At 41.0% G+C, this 18,569-nt stretch overlaps 1 protein-coding gene across 1 annotated transcript in view; it reads left to right on the forward strand.

The window, feature by feature from the left end:
* The first annotated feature begins 2,503 nt into the window (after positions 1-2,503).
* SLC12A6 (solute carrier family 12 member 6) overlaps positions 2,504-18,569 on the forward strand; it is a 108,425-nt gene continuing 92,359 nt past the window's right edge. Inside the window, exon 1 of the mRNA XM_017857431.1 lies at positions 2,504-3,869. Coding sequence (XP_017712920.1) covers positions 3,599-3,869 — 271 coding nt within the window. The 5' untranslated portion in view covers positions 2,504-3,598. The remainder of the gene's footprint in view (positions 3,870-18,569) is intronic.

Here is an 18,569-nt window from a genome sequence, read left to right on the forward strand (position 1 = left end):
CTCAGCTCACTGCAAGCTCCGCCTCCCGGGTTTACGCCATTCTCCTGCCTCAGCCTCCCGAGTAGCTGGGACTACAGTCGCCCGCCACCTCGCCCAGCTAGTTTTGTATTTTAGTAGAGACGGGGTTTCACCGTGTTAGCCAGGATGGTCTCGATCTCCTGACCTCGTGATCCGCCCGTCTCGGCCTCCCAAAGTGCTGGGATTACAGGCTTGAGCCACCGCGCCCGGCCTAGCAATTTTATTTCTTAGCCTGTTCACTTACTTGCAGGGTTCTTAACATTGGATCTGAAGGATTTTAAAGAGTTAACAAATTCTGAAATGGGATGCTTGTTTCCTGTCAAGCAATTTTATTGCTTAGCTTGTTCACTTATAGGATTGGATAAAACATTGGATCTGAAAGATTTTTAAAAGTTATCTTATCCAATTAAGGGGATAATGATTGGAGAAATGTTTAAGCACCAAAGTCGGTAAGTGGATTTTGCTACCAGTTTTTTAATGTTGGCTGCAGTTCTGCCTTTATCTTACAAAAAAGAAAAAAAAAAAAAGAATTAGCATTGCTCCGTGCTACCACATGTGTAGACTGAAAAGCTTTAACCTGGAAATATTCCTAATGAATATAGAGGAGAAAAAGCAAACTGGTATGAATATATACCAAGGACTTTTTCCATAAGATATCCCCTGAGGAATGAACCTTCATTTTGCACCAGAGGCTGTGTCTCCCTGAGGAAATAAAAAAGAGATCCCTGGGGTATTAATGTCTGAGACATAAATTTATAGGGCTTGATTAGTGCTCAGAAACAAGTCTTAACAGGGATAGTATATTGGAATTAGGTGGTATATATAAGTAAATGCAGATACACTGGTAGGAAATTGGGTTTCATAAAAATTCTGTGTTTCTTTATAAAGAAAGTCTGAAGTTTGAACAGCAGGCCTGCCTGAGGAAAAAACTGATCCTGCAGAGAATGGAGGAAAGCTGTGGGCCTGAATCAAGAAACCCAAACTTTACAAAGATTCAAGCTTTAGGACATTCGAATTTTTCATTTTGTTATCAGGATCTTTTTAACTTTTTTAATCCTTTATTCCTTGAAAGGATTTGGACTGTGTGTCATTTGATAAAAGAGAACTTCCTGGAATACAGTTCCCATCGCTAGGAGTGCTGCTTAAACAACCACTTGTGAGGAGCAAAGACCCCGGGCAAAGCCAGGGGCCAGTTTCTGGGCCCAGGTGATTGTTAAATTTAGAGGTCTTGATCACAGCTCTAGGAAATAGATTTTCAAACAAAACATCGATGAGTCAAAATTTATGGAACACCTCCATGTATACATTAAATAAACACTAAGAAAAAATATTCTAGCGACAATAAATGTAGTGTTGAAAAGATGGAATGGATTTGAGAAAATACCTCAATGTCTTCTCCAGGTATAAAAAATGTATTATTCAATGGAATTTTCAGTCCGACTAGAAGGTGGACGTAGCATTTACTAAAGGGCAAGAACAAGAAAAAAAATTAAAGTAGGATAAGTGTGTTTAAGGTACTTTAATTTACAGTTTTAGTTTTGTTTATTTTTTTTGAGAGGAAGTTTTGCTCTTGTCCCCCAGGCTGGAGTGCAGTGGTGCATTCTCGGCTCACTGCAACCTTCGCCTCCCGAGTTCAAGCGATTCTCCTGCCTCATCCTAAGGAGTAGCTGGGATTACAGGCGCACGCCACCACGCCCGGCTAAGTTTTGTATTTTTGGTAGAGACAGGGTTTCGCCATGTTGGCCAGGCTGGTCTGGAACTCCTGACCTCAGGTGATACGCCTCCTCAGCCTCCCAAACTGCTAGGATTACAGTCGCGAACCACTGCGCCCGGCCTACTTTATAGTTTTAATTTTTTTTTTTACATAAAATACTTTATTTTAGACCTCTACATAAAAATTACAATGAGGGTTATTCCCAGGTATAGGAGCGGTGTTTCTGGTTTATAAAGAAATCATGAATGATGTTTTCAGAGACACTCGTGAAAAAGAAATGGCTCCTCGGGTTCTGAGGGTGAGGAGGAGCGCCCGCCCCCTAAGATGCAGAGTGAGTGTGCAGCACAGCCGGACCAAGGAAAAGGATTTTACCCCTTCACGCGGGTCGGGCCGTGCCCTGGACTACAGCTCCCGTCGTGCCCCTGGCCACTAGTATTCGGCCCCGCCCCGCCTGCCGTGTCCTGCGGCGAGCGCAGGCGTGCTGCACTCTTGTCACCGCGGGCTGCGGAGGCTGGGCGGGGCTTTCGAGCGCCCGCGGGACGGTTCCGCCCTCTGACTGCACCCCCCGGGCTTCTCTTTGCAAGGTTCACCTCGAATGAGGAAGAAGCGGGGAGGGAAGGGAAGGGCTGCGGCGGCGTGGGCGCAGCCCGTCGGGCCCGGGGCTGGGGAAGGCCAGGTCACGTAACTGCTGCTCTGGCGTCGGGCCGGGGAGGGGGCGCCAGCCCCGGCAGCGCGAACCCTGCGCGCGCCGCGGCTCCGAAACAGTTACCGGCTAGTAAACAACAGCTGCGCGCGCATCCGCATCAGCTGGCGCCGGGATACCGCACCTGCGACCTCCTTCTCCCTCAACCCGCTGCTCCGTCAGGCCAGCCTGCGGGGCCGTCTCCTCTGCTGGGACCCGAAGGAAGAACGGCGAGGGGGTGACCTGCGCCGGGGCGGGGGTTGGGGAGAACGCGCCTCCGGCAAAGGGGGTGGCCCGTCCTGTCACACGCAGGAGAAACCTAGGGAGCGGACCGTGGCTCAGTGGACTAGCTACGACTTGCCGCGACTCTGAGCTGCAGTCCGAGGTGTCTTGATCCTCTAACCTCCTCCCAGACCCCGAGGACATTTCTGCTAGGAGAAGAGCGGGCGCGCCACCCCCACCGACCTCTCGGAGACAGAAATCCGCTCTGCCCCTGCATCCTACTCTGCTCGCCCTTCTCTCAGTAGTGTGGGTTATTTTTCCCGTTATGCATGCGCACCTTTCCCACCAGACCCAAGTGGATTGTCGACATCAAAAACACCGGGTGGCTTTGCATACACCTCCTCTCAGCCAGACCTGTGGGGTATTCACCTGATACACAACAGGTGGCCGGGTGTACACCTTTTTGCAATCTGATCCACGCTGTAGTCGCCTGATAAAGGTTGGCCTGCACGCACTTCTCTCAACTAGAACCGTGGGACACTCACCAGATAAAGGACTACCTCGACAGGAACCTGGGGGCTGAGGGGAGGGAGGCTTCCTCTGCTGCCCTGAGACCATGGCACTGAGCCTTTAGTCCTGGACCAGAGGGGATAGCTAGGTAGCTCTTCATTCTGAAGGAAAGAAATCACACAAGATTGGCATTGTTTTGTCTTTTTGTTTTTTGTTTTTTTTCTGTCTTAAAAAACAAATTCACCTATTGGTGATGCACTTTCTAGGACAGTCGGCTTGAATTGTGAGTAGAAGGATTCTTAGTTGGGGTTTTTGGTGTGGTGTGAATCAAGGTTACTGAAATGTGTTATTTTTCAAGTTATCTTTTGTATTATTGGAGTCGAAAGTAGCTAGCGTAAGGGGAAGATTTTGCGAGGTTCTCCCCATTTTTTTTTGTTCTTAAAACGAACAAAATGCATCCTCCAGAAACCACCACCAAGATGGCTTCAGTTCGGTTCATGGTGACACCTACAAAGATCGATGACATTCCAGGTTTGTCAGACACCAGTCCGGACCTCAGCTCTCGATCTAGTTCCCGAGTAAGATTTAGCTCCCGGGAAAGTGTGCCTGAAACAAGCCGTAGTGAGCCTATGAGTGAGATGTCTGGGGCCACCACTTCGTTGGCAACTGTTGCACTGGATCCACCGAGTGACCGGACTTCTCACCCCCAGGATGTCACCGAGGGTAAGTAGAAACACAGGCCGCAACAAACTTTCATTACTGGCTTCTTTATCCAAGATGACCATCTATGGATCTGAAAGATCATAGTCATATAATTATGATTGGTCATCAGGAACCAAGGCACCTCTTTGTGAGATGCTTAGGAACTCTTTGGACATAGAGGCTCTTTGCAGTAGTAATTTGTCATGTGGGAAGGTGTATGACAAGGAGGCAGGCAAATGTATATTTTAACTTCCTCATTTTTGTCTTAGAAATGAAATGGGTATTTTGATTAGGGGTGAATATCAAAGAATGTAATCATTTTTCAGCACAGAGAATCCTAAATTTTAAAATTTAGTGAGTCGGATATGTGTTCTCTAGTCATCATTGACTATTTGTCTGCTTTAAGGCCGGTTACGTGGAGTAGTTATTGGTCATATCTTAGTAGCTTTCTTCCAAGACTTTGGATGTGCATTGCAAAGTTCTTTTTTGAAATCTATGTTTTTATGGAGACCTTGACGCAAGTAGCTAAGCCCACTCAGGGTGATGGTGGGTAGATCTAATGTGCTATTCTGTCAAATGGAAGACTTCTAAAAAGGCTTTTAGGGCCTGATTCCCATGTAATTTCTTCTCTCTGAGCTTTAGGTGGAATGTCTGATGAGTCTTTACAGTTAGCAGGTAGCACACAAGCCACTCCTGGCTCATGTTGACTGCTGCAGACCTTTAGCTTCCTAAACCAGTTTGTGTGTGTCAGCTGGCTTGGTTTTATTTGATGTACTGGGAAGAGGTGATGGAAGAGAGAGAAGAGAGAAAATGGGGAGATCGTAACGTTTTTTGGACTCTGAAATTTAAAAGTTTGAGACCTGTACTGCTTTATATATTTAGTTTTATGCTGTGTTGTAACTAATATCTTTTAGTGATAAAAATTTCCCTTAGAGGCTCTTAAAATAATATCCCACCCAAGTTTGAAAACCGTAGCCTCACCCACTGTCTTGTGAAAGCAAGGCTTACTCACCATTTTCCGGTGTCAGGAAATGTTGTTCCTTTTAACCTAAAGGGTTCAGGAAACCAGAATGATTTTAGTTCCTTAATTCTGTGTGTGCTTTTAATATGTGGAGACAAGGTAGATTTGGTAAAGTTTACAGTTCTAGAATTCACTCATCCTTGACTAATCATTTTTTCTTTTATGGAGATATTATAGGTTGGTTCTCAGACTTTACTGTTTTCAACTTTTTGACAAATTTTACAGTATATCATACATTGTATTAAAATAACAGTATGGAATAAAAATTGATCATTTCCTCTTCCTCCAAATTAATTCCAAATTGTGGTTTTAGTTTTTATCCATCATGCTTGTATTTAGGTTGTAAAAATACCAGATAAAGACTATACCAGTGTTGATTTTTTAATGTTGTAATTATCGTTAGGTAATTTATAGTTTAGCTTGTTAGACTTGTGACCTAAATGTTATGGAATTGTATTTTTATTCTTTGGAAAAATGGACTTATTTCAGTAATGTATTAGACCAGCAGAACAGGATCCTTGTCCAGTCAGCCGTTCTGACGTTACCCTAGGCATTCTTTACAGTCTAGAGTGGTATCCTTTTACACTAGAGGGATAAAAATGGGGACTACAGGGGTAAAAATGGGGACATGTCTAAGTGAAATGTATGTTTGTTTATGTGGTTACAGATGTTAAAAGCTTGGTTCTCCATATAACACATTCCTTACTTAATGTTTAAATATTCTCCGGTACCCAGATGAAAGGGAAATTAATAGTCTGGCCATTAGAGAGCACTTTGCCCTGTTCTTGTGGAGCTTTCTACTTTCTCAGTGACCTACCTTTTATCTTTTTTTTCTTTCTATATTTAAAAAAATTCTTATGATGACTGTCATCATGTGATAAATTTTCCCCACCATTAGAAGAAACCACTTAGAAACATAATTATTTCACCCTTGGCTTCTCAGTATGTGAAAGCCCCTATTAGATTTAGATGTAGATCTGCAAAGGTTGCTGTTGTGAAGAAAAGGGCCTAATGTTAGTATACGTTTTCTCTAGACTGGCTTTAATATAGAAAACAACTGCATCCTTTCTACAGTTGACCATCCTTAAGCTCATAGTGCATTTCACAATTAGTTTGCTATTTTAGTATTTACAGTTCTCTGAATTTTTTGACCCTTGTACATCCTTGTGTGGTTGTGACACTAGTATGATTCTTCTTTCCCCCATGCCTCCCACATTTCTTCATGTAGAGAAACTTCCCACCTAAAGTTTCTTGTCATATGTCTTTTACTCACATTATGTCACACAAACAGGGGGTGACACATGAAGATTTTTTTTTTTTTTGAGATGGAGTTTCACACTTGTTGCCCAGGCTGGAGTGCAATGGTGCAATCTCCACTGACTGCAACCTCCATCCCCCCGGTTCCAGTGATTCTCTTGCCGCAGCCTCCCAAGTAGCTGAGATTACAGGCATGCGCCACCACACCTGGCTAATTTTTTGTATTTAGTAGAGATGGGGTTTCACCATGTTGGTCAAGCTGGTCTCAAACTCCTGACCTCAGGTGATACACCCACCTTGGCCCCCAAAGTGCTGGGATTACAGGCGTGAGCCACGGCGCCCGGCCCCACATGAAGTTTTAAATACTTATTTCAGTGTGTTTTAATGTTTTCTGCTGCTGGCTTTCTGAGTAGACAGTTTTCTTTCTGCTATCAAAGTAATTTTTCTTTCATTTTGGCAAGTCTCCATTTGAATTTATAGGACTGTCTAGTTGGTAAAATCAAGAATCTTAGCGGTGTATTAGCTTATGTATGAAGAATGCCTTAAAGATACAAAAGAAACTGTTGAGAGTGGATGCCTCTGGAAAGTGAGTTACAAAAATAGAGTGGAGCCGGGCGCGGTGGCTCACGCCTGTAATCCTAGCACTTTGGAAGGCCGAGGCGGATGGATTGCCTAAGCTCAGGAGTTCGAGATCAGCCTGGGGAACACAGTGAAACCCCGTCTCTACTAAAAATACAAAAAATTAGCCAGGCGTGACGGCATGCGCCTGTAATCCCAGCTACTCGGGAGGCCTTGACAGGAGAATCGCTTGAACCCGGGAGGCAGAGGTTGCAGTGAGCTGAGATCACGCCACTGCACTCCAGACTGGGTGACAGAGCGAGACTCCGTCTCAAAAAAAAAAAAAAAAGAGGGGAATTTTCTTTTACCAAAACAATTAAGGGCATATACAATTTTAAAATATTTATAGTGTGTCATTTTATAGTAATTTGTTTGAAAAGCACATGTTAGAGCTAATGATCTAGAATCTCATTGTGATCAAACCATATTTTAATAAATAAGGAGACTTAAAACCCCAATAGATTAGACTAAAAAATAACAAAATAAATGAGGAAACTAAGGCTTATAGAGACGGTTATTTGTAGATCACATAATTGCAAAGCCAAGACTTAAGTTCAGGCCTCCTGACCTTTATCTAGTGCTCTTTCTTGCATCGTTTTGCCTCTGCTAGGATGAACATTTTTGACATGTGCTTTATAACCATGTGGCTATAAAGCATATTTTTATATGTCATTTGCAGTCCCTAATACTTTTTTTTTTTGAGATGAAGTCTCGCGCTGTCGCCCAGGCTGGAGTACAGTGGCGCTATCTTGGCTCACTGCAACCTCCATCTCCCGGGTCCAAGTGATTCTCCAGCCTTAGCCTCCCAAGTAGCTGGGATTACAGGCATCTGCAACCACACCCAGCTAAATTTTGTATTTTTGGCAGAGTTAGGGTTTCACCTTGTTGGCCAGGCTGGTCTCAAACTCCTGACCTCAAATGATCCTCCTGCCTCGGCCTCCTAAAGTTCTGGGATTACAGATGTGAACCACACACCCTGCCTGCAGTCCCTAATACATTTCAACCTTTTATAATTCAACAGATACTCCCTGAGACGCTGATATGTATGAGGCAGTCTGGTATTAACTGTAGGGAATATACAGATAACATACAGTTTCTGCCTTTGCAGATCTCATGGTATAGTGGTGAAAATGACTAGAGCACTTTACTTTTTTCCTTCACCAAATATTTATTACTCTGAGCAATTATTAAGAATGAGACACTGGCTGGCTGTTAAAGATGTTGGGTGTTAAAGACAGAGAAAAAGAATCCGTTATCTGTTCTAAGGAAAGTTATGATCTAATAGAGAAAGCAAACACATTTGTATATAAATTATAATGCTGTATAAGTCCAACAGTAGAAACATGCAAAAATACAGCAAAGGAAAATGATCAACTAAGATAAAATAGAGACACTAAGAGACCAGAGGACTTGATAAAGTAAAGTGTGGTGAAAAGTGTAGAAAGATTAAAGACTGTGGTCAGATGGTTGAATGTTGTTGGAATGAGCAATTTCAGAGGTAGAGCATTTCTCACGTAATGTGATCTAGTGTGTAGCCTTGAAGTGGGTTTCTGAAGTGAAGAGTTGAAGTCTAACAACTTTGAGACTGGCTGTTAACCAAGTTTTTGTGAGAGATGTTAGAGACACAAAAGTAATTTAGATAAGTCCTTTCTTTAAGAAGGTGTGTCCTCTCTGAAACCTTTTCTGATTGAACCCCATATCCAGATATAATAAACCAGGCTCTTTTTGTCCCTATATTGCTATAATACCTATATCACTGTATTTTGTTTTTATTTACATACTGTCTTCCTCAACTATGCTGTAGGGTTCTTGAGGACAAGGATACAAAATTATTTACACCTAGTATAATATGTGATATCCCATATAACTTGTACACAATAAGTATATATTGAGCTGAAGATCTTGTAGACTTAAGAACAGAGACAAATTAAAAACATACTCTGATAAAGGCATATTAGTATGTAGTATGTACATTACATATGTAGTATGTACTACAGCAGTGCTACTTCGTCTGGCTGCATAATGAAATGATCTAGAGAACTTTTCAAAAAGTGCCTCTAGGCTGAGCATGGTGACTCACGCCTGTAATCTCAGCACTATGGGAGGCCGAGGTGGGAGGATCACTTGAGGCCAGGAGTTCGAGACCAGCCTGGCCAACATGGCGAAACCCTGTCTCTACTAAACATATGAAAACTTTTCCAGGTGTGGTGGTGCTTGCTTGTAATCTCAGCTACTCAGGTGGCTGAGGCATGAGAACCTGGGAGGCGGAAGTTGCACTCCAGCTTGGGTGACAGAGCGAGATTCTGTCTCAAATAAATACATCAAAATAAAAATAAAAAATACCTCTACCCTGAGAAACAAAATCCAACAAAAAACAAAAAACAAAATTATCATTTTTAGCCACACACCAAAATAAGTGAATTATATTGTATTGCCAATCATAGGTGACTATTATTTTCTTTTGTTTTGTTTTTATTCTTCTTTTTTGAGAGAGAGTCTCACTCTGTCGCCCAGGCTGGAGTGCAATGGCATGTTCTCCACTCACCGCAACCTCCGCCTCCCGAGTTCAAGTGATTCTTCTGCCTCAGCCCCCAGTAGCTGAGACTACAGGCACGCGCCACCACACCCAGCTAATTTTTGTATTTTTAGTGGAGATGGAGTTCCACTATGTTGGCCAGGCTGGACTGTTATCTTTCTCTTAAATATATCTTCTATATTAAATAGTTACTAAATACTATCCATATTTTACCTCGGCATTCTAATCGTGAGCTAAAATACATTGATTTGGTACCTTCTTAGCTTGCCTGAAAGCATCCTCTTGATAGTTTTTTGTTTTTTTGTTTGTTTTTTGTTTTTTGAGATAGGGTCTCATTCTGTCAACCAGGCTGGATACAGTGGTGTGATCATAGCTCACTGCAACCTCAACTTTCTGAGCTCAAGCAATCCTCCACCTCAGCCTCTTGAGTAGCTGGGAACACAGGTACATACCACCATGCCCAGCTAACTTTTTTTTGTAGAGATGAGGTTTTACCATGTTGCCCAGGCTGGTCTCGAACTCCTGTGTTCAAGCAGTTAGCCCACCTCAGACTCCCAAAGTGCTGGGATTACAGGTGTGAGCCACCATGCCTGGCCTTAGATTTTTTTTTCTTTAAAAAAAGCTTTTCAGTATCACTTGTCCAAAACATTTTGGTTATAGACCTAAACTGTTTTTCCTCTCTTCTCTATACTCCATAGCCAGATTAAACTTTATAATATACTGCTTTACACCACAAGAAGCAATCAGCCAAATCCAGAGTATGGAAAGTCTTATTGAATAACTAGATTCTTCAACAAATAACTGGGATGGGGCGGAGGAGGAGTGATGGGAAGAGAGGGAAAGCTGTTACAAATAAAAAGAGCCATATCAGCCAGATGCAGTGTGTGAACTTGGTTTGGATTCTGATGTGCATAAAACAAATGAAAAAAGATACTTTTGAGACAAGTGGGGGAAATTTGAACATGTACATGATATTAAACAATATTAAGAAATTGTTAATTTTCTTAGAGATGTTTATGACATTGTAGTAATGTAAAGCTGTTATCTATACAGATATATATTGAAGTATTTACAGGTTAAATGAAATGTACTCCAGCTCCTTCTTCCCCACTCCTCCCCAAAAAAGTTGGGGAGAGATAGACAAAACAAGATTAGCAACTGTTTATAATTTGTTGAAGTAGAGTAAAAGGTACATTTTACTATTTCTTAGCTTTTATCTTTGAAGCTGTCTGGGAACTCTCTGAGCTCAAGTGATCCTCCCACTTGGGTCTCTCAAAGTGCTAGGATTGGAGGCATGAGCCGCCATGCCTGGCCAATTTTTTAAAAAGTTAAATTACAATTAAAGGATTTTCTTTTATTGAGTGTGTCCTAGAATACTGTAGGTATTTGATTAAATATCAGTGATTGATACAGTGATTACCTCAACTTCTTATCTTTGATCTTTGGTGATCTCTTCTATGTCCTCACTAAGTCTTTCCATCATGAGCCCAAATTCTTCTCAGTGGCATGTTTCTAGATTCCAAATTCTCGTAAATGTTGATATTACCTTTACTGGAATGGAAGGAAACTAAAGAAAGAAGGTACTCCTGCAAACCTGGGAACCTTATGAAAGTCGTGCTTTCCCATTTTAAAGCTGTTAGAAGAAGGGGAATGTTTCTAATGCTGACATTTAAGGCAACTTATAATGCTGTAAGCTTTTGAATTATGGCTGCTGCTTCTTTTGCCCTTCGTGTCTAACATATACTTCTGGACTACTAAGAACTTTGTGCAAATTCTAAAAAGGCACCTCTTTGTGCCCTGAGCCATCATGGCTTCACTGGAGAAGGGCAAGCTGGATTTCACCCCCCTTCCCCTTGCCCTTCTGGCTTAATGCCCTTGTGCACAGTCTACAAAGCTGTAGCTGGTGAGCTTGATGTTTCAGAAGAATGAAGTTACATGTGTTTAAGTTTTTGGTGATGTGTATTTCTGAGGAGTAGGTATGAAAGTTTGGAGAGCTATAGTGTAGAATCATGAGCATTTCAATTTTGTGAATGTTAAAACAATGTATTCTTTTAATGAAGTTATAAGTTTTACAAGTATATGGAAAAACAAGCAGCTATTCTCTGTTAAAACCCTGTAATTAGTGCTTCAGTGTATATATTTTTTTATTTTTTGAGACGGGGTCTAGGTAGTGCTTCAGTGTATGTATTTTTTTATTTTTTGAGATGGGGCTAGCTCTGTTACCCAGGCTGGACTTGGGTAGGCAGTGGATATTCAGAGGCACAATTGTAGTACACTGCAGTCTTGAACTCCTGGGCTCAAGCGATCCTCCCACCTCAGCCTCCCGAGTAGCTAGGACTACAGGCATGCGCCACCATGCCCAGCTAATTTTTGTATTTGCTTTTGGTAGAGATGGGGTTTTGCCACGTTGCTCAGGTTGGTCTCAAACTCCTGGGCTCAAGCGATCTGCCCACCTCGGCTTCCCAAACTGCTAGGATTACAGGTGTGACCCACTGCACCTGGCCCTGGTATACTTTTTAAGAATCTTAACAATTACATTTGAAGGTACAAGCACAAAACTGCAGAACATACACCATATACACATGCATACAGCACCTTGCCTTAATGGCAGAAGTTCAATACCTGATTAGTAGGAAACACTGTTACCATATTTGCTCAGCTCTAAGGTGTGTACATTACCGTATTTTAACATTTCTGATAGTCAGGTGCCTTTTACTTTTGAAGAATTTTTAAGCTACTGTTAAAGTGGAATTTATACTTAACGAGATTTCAGAATCAAGTCAGTATTGTAAGTCAGTCAGTCTGAGGGGCTATGTGAAACCTGAAATTTTGAAGTTACCTTTGGATGTCTTAATTGAAAAAAATGTAAGGGCTGAAGTTTTTTGCTTCTTAAAATTTCAGTTTTTGTAGTTGAAAACCGTAGAAATAGAAAACAAAAGCCACATTATTAGGAAATGACAGGTCTTAATTCTAATTTTAGTCTTTTTTTTTCTTTTTAAAATTTCCTGTTATCTTAGCTCAGAGCTGGGTTTCAGTCTCCAGTTTTCTAGCTAAATTAGCCAGTGGCAGTTTCTGTTTATAGTTTTATTATGGCATTGCTAATGCTCGTTATATTTGTCGTGGACTTGAGCAAAAAACTCAATTGATGACATTCATCTGTTTATAGTCATTACCATTTGGTAAACAACTTTAATTTTTGGCAGAGTAGCACCTGAATTGCTCTCATTTTACCAGACAGGTCAACATTTACTTTAGGGTAAAGCTATTTATTTTTCATATTGCTAGTTTAAAAAAAGAGAGAAGAGAGAACACTAATAAGTTAAAAACTCTATGTACACATGTACATTTTCACTTTGAGGAGCTATGAGAAATTGAATCTAACCAAAATTTACCTTTATTCTATTTTGAAAGCATTTGCATTTACCATATTTAATTTTTTTTTTTTTTTGAGATGGAGTCTCGCTCTGTTGCCCAGGCTGTAGTGCAGTGGGGCTATCTCGGCTCACTGCAGCCTCCGCCTCTCAGGTTCAAGCAGTTCTCCTGCCTCAGCCTCCTGAGTAGCTGGGATTACAGGTGTGTGCCACCATGCCCGGTTAATTTTTGTATTTTTAGTAGAGATGGGGTTTCACTATGTTTAGGTCTCGAACTCCTGACCTTGTGATCCGCCTACCTCGGCCTCCCAAAGTGCTGGGATTACAGGCATGAGCCACTGTGCCTGGCTAAAGTTGTTGTTGCTGTTAACAGCCTTTTTTCACAGCTAGCTAATTTATATCCTAAGATGCATGCAAAAGATTATGCTCAGTTTATTTTTTTCTGGTTCAGCAGCATGCTACATTTCAAATGAAATTTTAAGAATTGATAGGAATAGAAAAATGTTCTTCCCTATTAGATAAGGTCAGTTCTTTTCCCTTTTGAAAATGACCAGTTTTGGCATTTTTTCATTTTTAAGAAAGTCATTTTATTCTGTACTAAGATGAAATTTTTCTTATCCAGGAGAAACCTGAGGTTGATAAGGTTGAGTAAGTTGCCCAAGGTCATACAAATAATAAATTGAAGAATAATGAATTGAACCCAGGCACATGTAGTTCTAAGACCAGCATTTTTGTCATTACATTGCATTTTCTCTGGTACGCTAATAGTAGTTGGCCCTATTGAAACATTTATTAAGACATAATTGCTAGCCTGGGCAACGTAGTGAAACTTCATCTCTTAAAAAAAAAAAAAAATGCAGCCGGGTGTGGTGGTGTGCACCTGTAGTCCCAGCTACTTGGGAGGCTGGGATGGAAGGATTCCTTGAGTCCGAGAGGTCAAGGCTATAGTGAGCCATGATCATGCTCCTGCACTCCAGCCTGGGTGACAGAGCAAGACAAGACCCTGCTATTCAAAAAAAAAAAAACAAAAAAAAAAAAAATGACATATTCTCTGAATAACTTAGATTCTGTGTTCCTAAAAGGAAATCTAGCATAAGGATATGTATTTCATTGTCTTTTACACAAATTATGTGCCTAGAGCAGTGTAGTAGTGCTGAGTTACATCAACAGTTATCGATTTAGTTACATTAATCCTTCTGTCCTAAAGCTAACGAAGATTTTGACCCAAGTCTCAGTAGATCTAAAAAATTTTGTTTTGGGTTGTGTTTTCATTTTCCTTTTCTCACATTTTTAGAAATATGTTCTTAGTTTTAACAATATGTTGCTTAATGTCAGTTTTATTTTCTATACAGTTTTTTGTGTTGACTAGGAGCCCATTTTTAATCTAGCAAGCATTTCATAATGGAAGAATGAAATGTCTTAGATCCGAAACGAAACCCTGAGTCACTGAATGTGTGTGTTCATAGCTGCCAGCGCTACCTCTTTGGTTGGTGATTCTTAGGTTCTGTCTATCATACCTGGGCTATGTTGACGTCAGACTAAGGAAAAAGGTGGCAGCCTTTTATAAAGAGTTGTGATATTGTGAAAGAGGCAATAGTTAAAACTGAGGACTCAAAGGCATTTGGTAGTGCCTGCTTTAGTATTTGGATCATCAGCCGAAATGGCTGAAGTAGCTATCAAATTAGCTAGCCATCAGCTATCCTACTCTATTCTTTCCTCTAGTGAAGACACAACTTTTAGGTCTCTGAAAAAGTAACTGGGCAGGTGGTGGTGTGTTGTGTTCTCAAGGTTCATTCTTTGCTTATAGTGCATTAGACATGTAATCCTAGTTTTATATTGCCTTTGAGTCTATAGTTAATTGGATAATAAGACCGTGAGCTCCTTGGGCAGGAACAGTGTCTTGCTCTCCATTTCATTCCTATTTCTTGGCACATAGTGGGCACTTAAATATTGAGTAAATGCATGATCCTTTCAGTCTCAGTTAAAGCATGAGATTTTCCTGAGGCTTTAACTTGGAGACCTCTTTGCCTTTCTTACTCTACAATATGATGAATCCATTAGAAAATAATGTCTTTTAGATATTTATAAATATGTAAATCACTAACCAAAGAGGTAGCGCTGGCAGCTATGAACACAGACATTCAGTGACTCAGGGTTTCATTTCTGATGGATGACATTTCATTCTTCTATTTTTAGTTTTAGCCCCCAAATTCATTATATATTCACCACTGATAACATCTCATAAAAATCCATTTTCATAGACAGTTTCAAGTCAAGATTTAAAAGGCTTAAGCTGTAAGTCTTTGCCATCCCATGATAGTTGGTCTTTACCAAAGTAATTGATTCATTCAATTCTTTTAATAATTTTATACATAGTAAGGCAAAATTTAGAATTTGTGATCATTTTTATATTTTTCACTAACATTTCCTGTCTCAGTTGCAGAGGGATAAAAGGGTTTGCTGAATATTATAAATAAGGAAAATGTGTATACATCTTCTACTTAAGAATGAGACTGTACCTTTCAGACTCCAGCTATAGTAGTAACCCTAAATGTAAGTGGTGAACTGCTCATTCTCCTGTAAGATGTTTACAGCGTTTTCTAACACAGAACTATTTAGAGTGTAGGACGAGACAGTGCTGGCCCATGAGCTGTTTATTATCTGTGAGGAGATAAGTTCAGAAATTGAGTTTTTAGAAACTTGCATAGCAGTTTGATAGAACAAATTTATGTCTGTCAAATCAAATAATAACAAATTGGGGCTTATATTTGGTATACATTTTATTTTTCTAGTAATTCATTTTTACTGTTTTTTAGCAAAATTATTTGCCCATAATGAATTGGAAATTCAAAGAAAAAAAAAGTTCTTTACCAGAGATATTTGCAAAGCAGTGTTGTAAAACAGTGGTTCACATCCTTTCATGTTCGCCTAACCTTCTAAATGATATCGCACTCGAAGGGGTGCGGAGTGTGGGGTAGAAGCTGCTGTTTCCTTACCGGTAGCCCTCTGATAGAGAATCCTTATATTGAAAATAATTTCCCACTGACTTTCCCTTAATTGTTTCAATCTTTTCACTAAATCTAACTTAAATTTTTTTTTTTTTAATAAATGGGTTTAATAAAATACTGGTTATTTTGAGTTCTGAGCTATGCTAGTGTAACATATTAAGTTGCAATGTCAAAATATTACCCCAAAATAGACCCACTCCTCTGAAGAATGGGCATGCTAACTATTTTTTAGCAGGTATAATATAGTCACAAATAATGCGTTTTACTGAAACTAATAACATAAATACAGTATGTATAAGATTTGGCCTAATATGTAAAGCTCTATGGGAGTAATGCCATTATAAATGCCCCTTTTGCCCTGGCCTGACCTTTATACCTTATTACTTAAAAATACCATAATTTCGGCCGGGCGTGGTGACTCAAGCCTGTAATCCCAGCACTTTGGGAGGCTGAGACGGGCGGATCACGAGGTCAGGAGATCGAGACCATCCTGGCTAACGCGGTGAAACCCCGTCTCTTCTAAAAAAAAATACAAAAAACTAGCCAGGCGAGGTGGCGGGCGCCTGTAGTCCCAGTTACTTGGGAGGCTGAGGCAGGAGAATGGCGTGGGCCGGGAGGCGGAGCTTGCAGTGAGCTGAGATCCGGCCACTGCACTCCAGCCTGGGCGACAGAGCAAGACTCCATCTCAAAAAAAAAAAAAAAAAAAATACCATAATTTCTTTAAAGTATAAAAATGTAAATATTTCATACCTGTATGATTCCTGTTTATCGTTGAATAATAATTCATCGTGTGCCGTATACTACAGGCTGGCTATTTTGTTGATGGATACCTGGGCTGTTTCCTGCTTGGGTTGTTATGAATAAAGCTGTTATATACATATTTGTTTGAATTTTTTGTGGACTTATGCTTTTATTTCTCTTGGGTAAAAATACTGAGAACAAGAATTGCTGGTTCTTAGGGTAGGCATATGTTTTTGATTTATAAAAAACTGCTGGAACTTTTTCCAACATGATTGTGCCATTTTACACTCCCCACCAATGTTTGTGTTACATCTTTGCCAAAGCCTTTTTTTTTTTTTCTGTTTTGAGACAAGATCTCACTCTGTCACCTAGGCTGGCGTGCAGTGGCACATTTAGGGCTTACTGCAGCCTCAACCTCCCAGGTTCAAGCAATCCTTCTGCCTCAGCTGGGACTACAGGTGTGCAGTAGCACACCTGGTTAAATTTTTCTGAATTTTGGTAGAGAAAGGGTTTCACCATGTTGCCCAGGCTGGTCTTAAACTCCTGAGATCAAGCAGTCCTTCCAGTTTGGCCCCCAAAAGTGCTGGGATTACGGGCCTGAGCCACCATGCCTGGATGCCAACAGTCTTTTAAATCAGCAGTCCCCAACCTTTTTGGCATCAGAGACTGGTTTCATGGAAGACAATTTTTCCACAGAGTAAGGTGGGGGACAGGCATGGTTTTGGCACGAAACTGTTCCACCTCAGGTCATCAGGCATTATATTCTCATAAGGAACACATAGCTTAGATCCCTCGCATGTGCACTTCACAATAGGGTTGGCACTCCTATGAGAATCTAATGCTGCCGCTGATCTGACAGGAGGCGGCACTCAGGCAGTAATGCTTGCCTGCCTCTCACCTCCTGCTGTGTGGCTCCGTTCCTAACAGGCCAGGGACCAGTACCAGTCCATGCCCAGGGGTTGGGGACCCTTGTTTTAAATTGTGATTTTAATTTGCATTTCCCTGATGGCCAGGGATGAGCACTTTTCCATTTTTAGTGGTTTCCGTATCTTCCTTTGTCAGTTGTTTAAATCTATTGACCATTTTATTTGTCTTCATATTATTGAGGTGTAGGGAATTTTTATATCTTCTAGATACAGATCTCCTTTGTCAAGTATATGTTTTGTGAATATTTTCTCCCAGTATGTGACTTGCTTATTCATTTTCATAATGGTGTCCATTGTATTTTTTCAACATTTTATTATGAAAATTTTCTTTTTTCTTTCTCTCTCTTTTTTTTTTTTTTTTTTTTTTGACAGAGTTTCACTCTGTCGCCCAGGCTGGAGTGCAGTGATGCAATCTCAGCACATTGCAACTTCCACCAGCCCGGGTTCAAGCAATTCTCCTGCCTCAGCCTCCCAAGTAGTTGGGATTACAGGCGTCCACCATCATGCCCGGCTAATTTTTGTGTTTTTAGTGGAGATGGGTTTGCACCATGTTGGCCGGGCTGGTCTCAAACTCCTGATCTCAAGTAATCTTGACCTTGGCCTCCCAAAGTGCTGGGATTACAGGCATGAGCCACCACGCCCAGCCTATTATGAAAAGTTTCAAGTATACAGGAAGTCGAAAGATTTATAGTGAACACCCATACACCCACTACCCAGATTCTGTCATTGACATTTTATTATACTTGTCTTTTTACATAAGTGTCCATATATTCCTATTGTATGCATTTTAAGGTAAATTGCAGAATCAGTTCACCTCCCACAAATACTTCACAATGTATTATTATGAATTATAACTTATAATTCATAATTATGAATTAGAATTCAGTAACTGCAGCTTTTTTCTTTTGAAGTAAACTTCATACAGTGAAGGCACAAGTTTTTTTTGTTTTTTTTTTTTTGAGACGGAGTCTTGCTCTGCTGCCCAGGCTGGAGTGCAGTGGCCGGCTCTCAGCTCGCTGCAAACTCCGCCTCCCGGGTTCACGCCATTCTCCTGTCTCAGCCTCCCGAGTAGCTGGGACTACAGGCGCCCGCCTCGTCGCCCGGCTAGTTTTTTGTATTTTTTAGTAGAGACGGGGTTTCACCGTATTAGCCAGGATGGTCTCGATCTCCTGACCTCATGATCCGCCCGTCTTGGCCTCCCAAAGTGCTGGGATTACAGGCTTGAGCCACCGCGCCCGGCCTC

The sequence above is a fragment of the Rhinopithecus bieti genome, unplaced genomic scaffold, assembly GCF_001698545.2.
Source record: "Rhinopithecus bieti isolate Rb0 unplaced genomic scaffold, ASM169854v2 scaffold_44948, whole genome shotgun sequence".
NCBI lineage: Eukaryota > Metazoa > Chordata > Mammalia > Primates > Cercopithecidae > Rhinopithecus > Rhinopithecus bieti.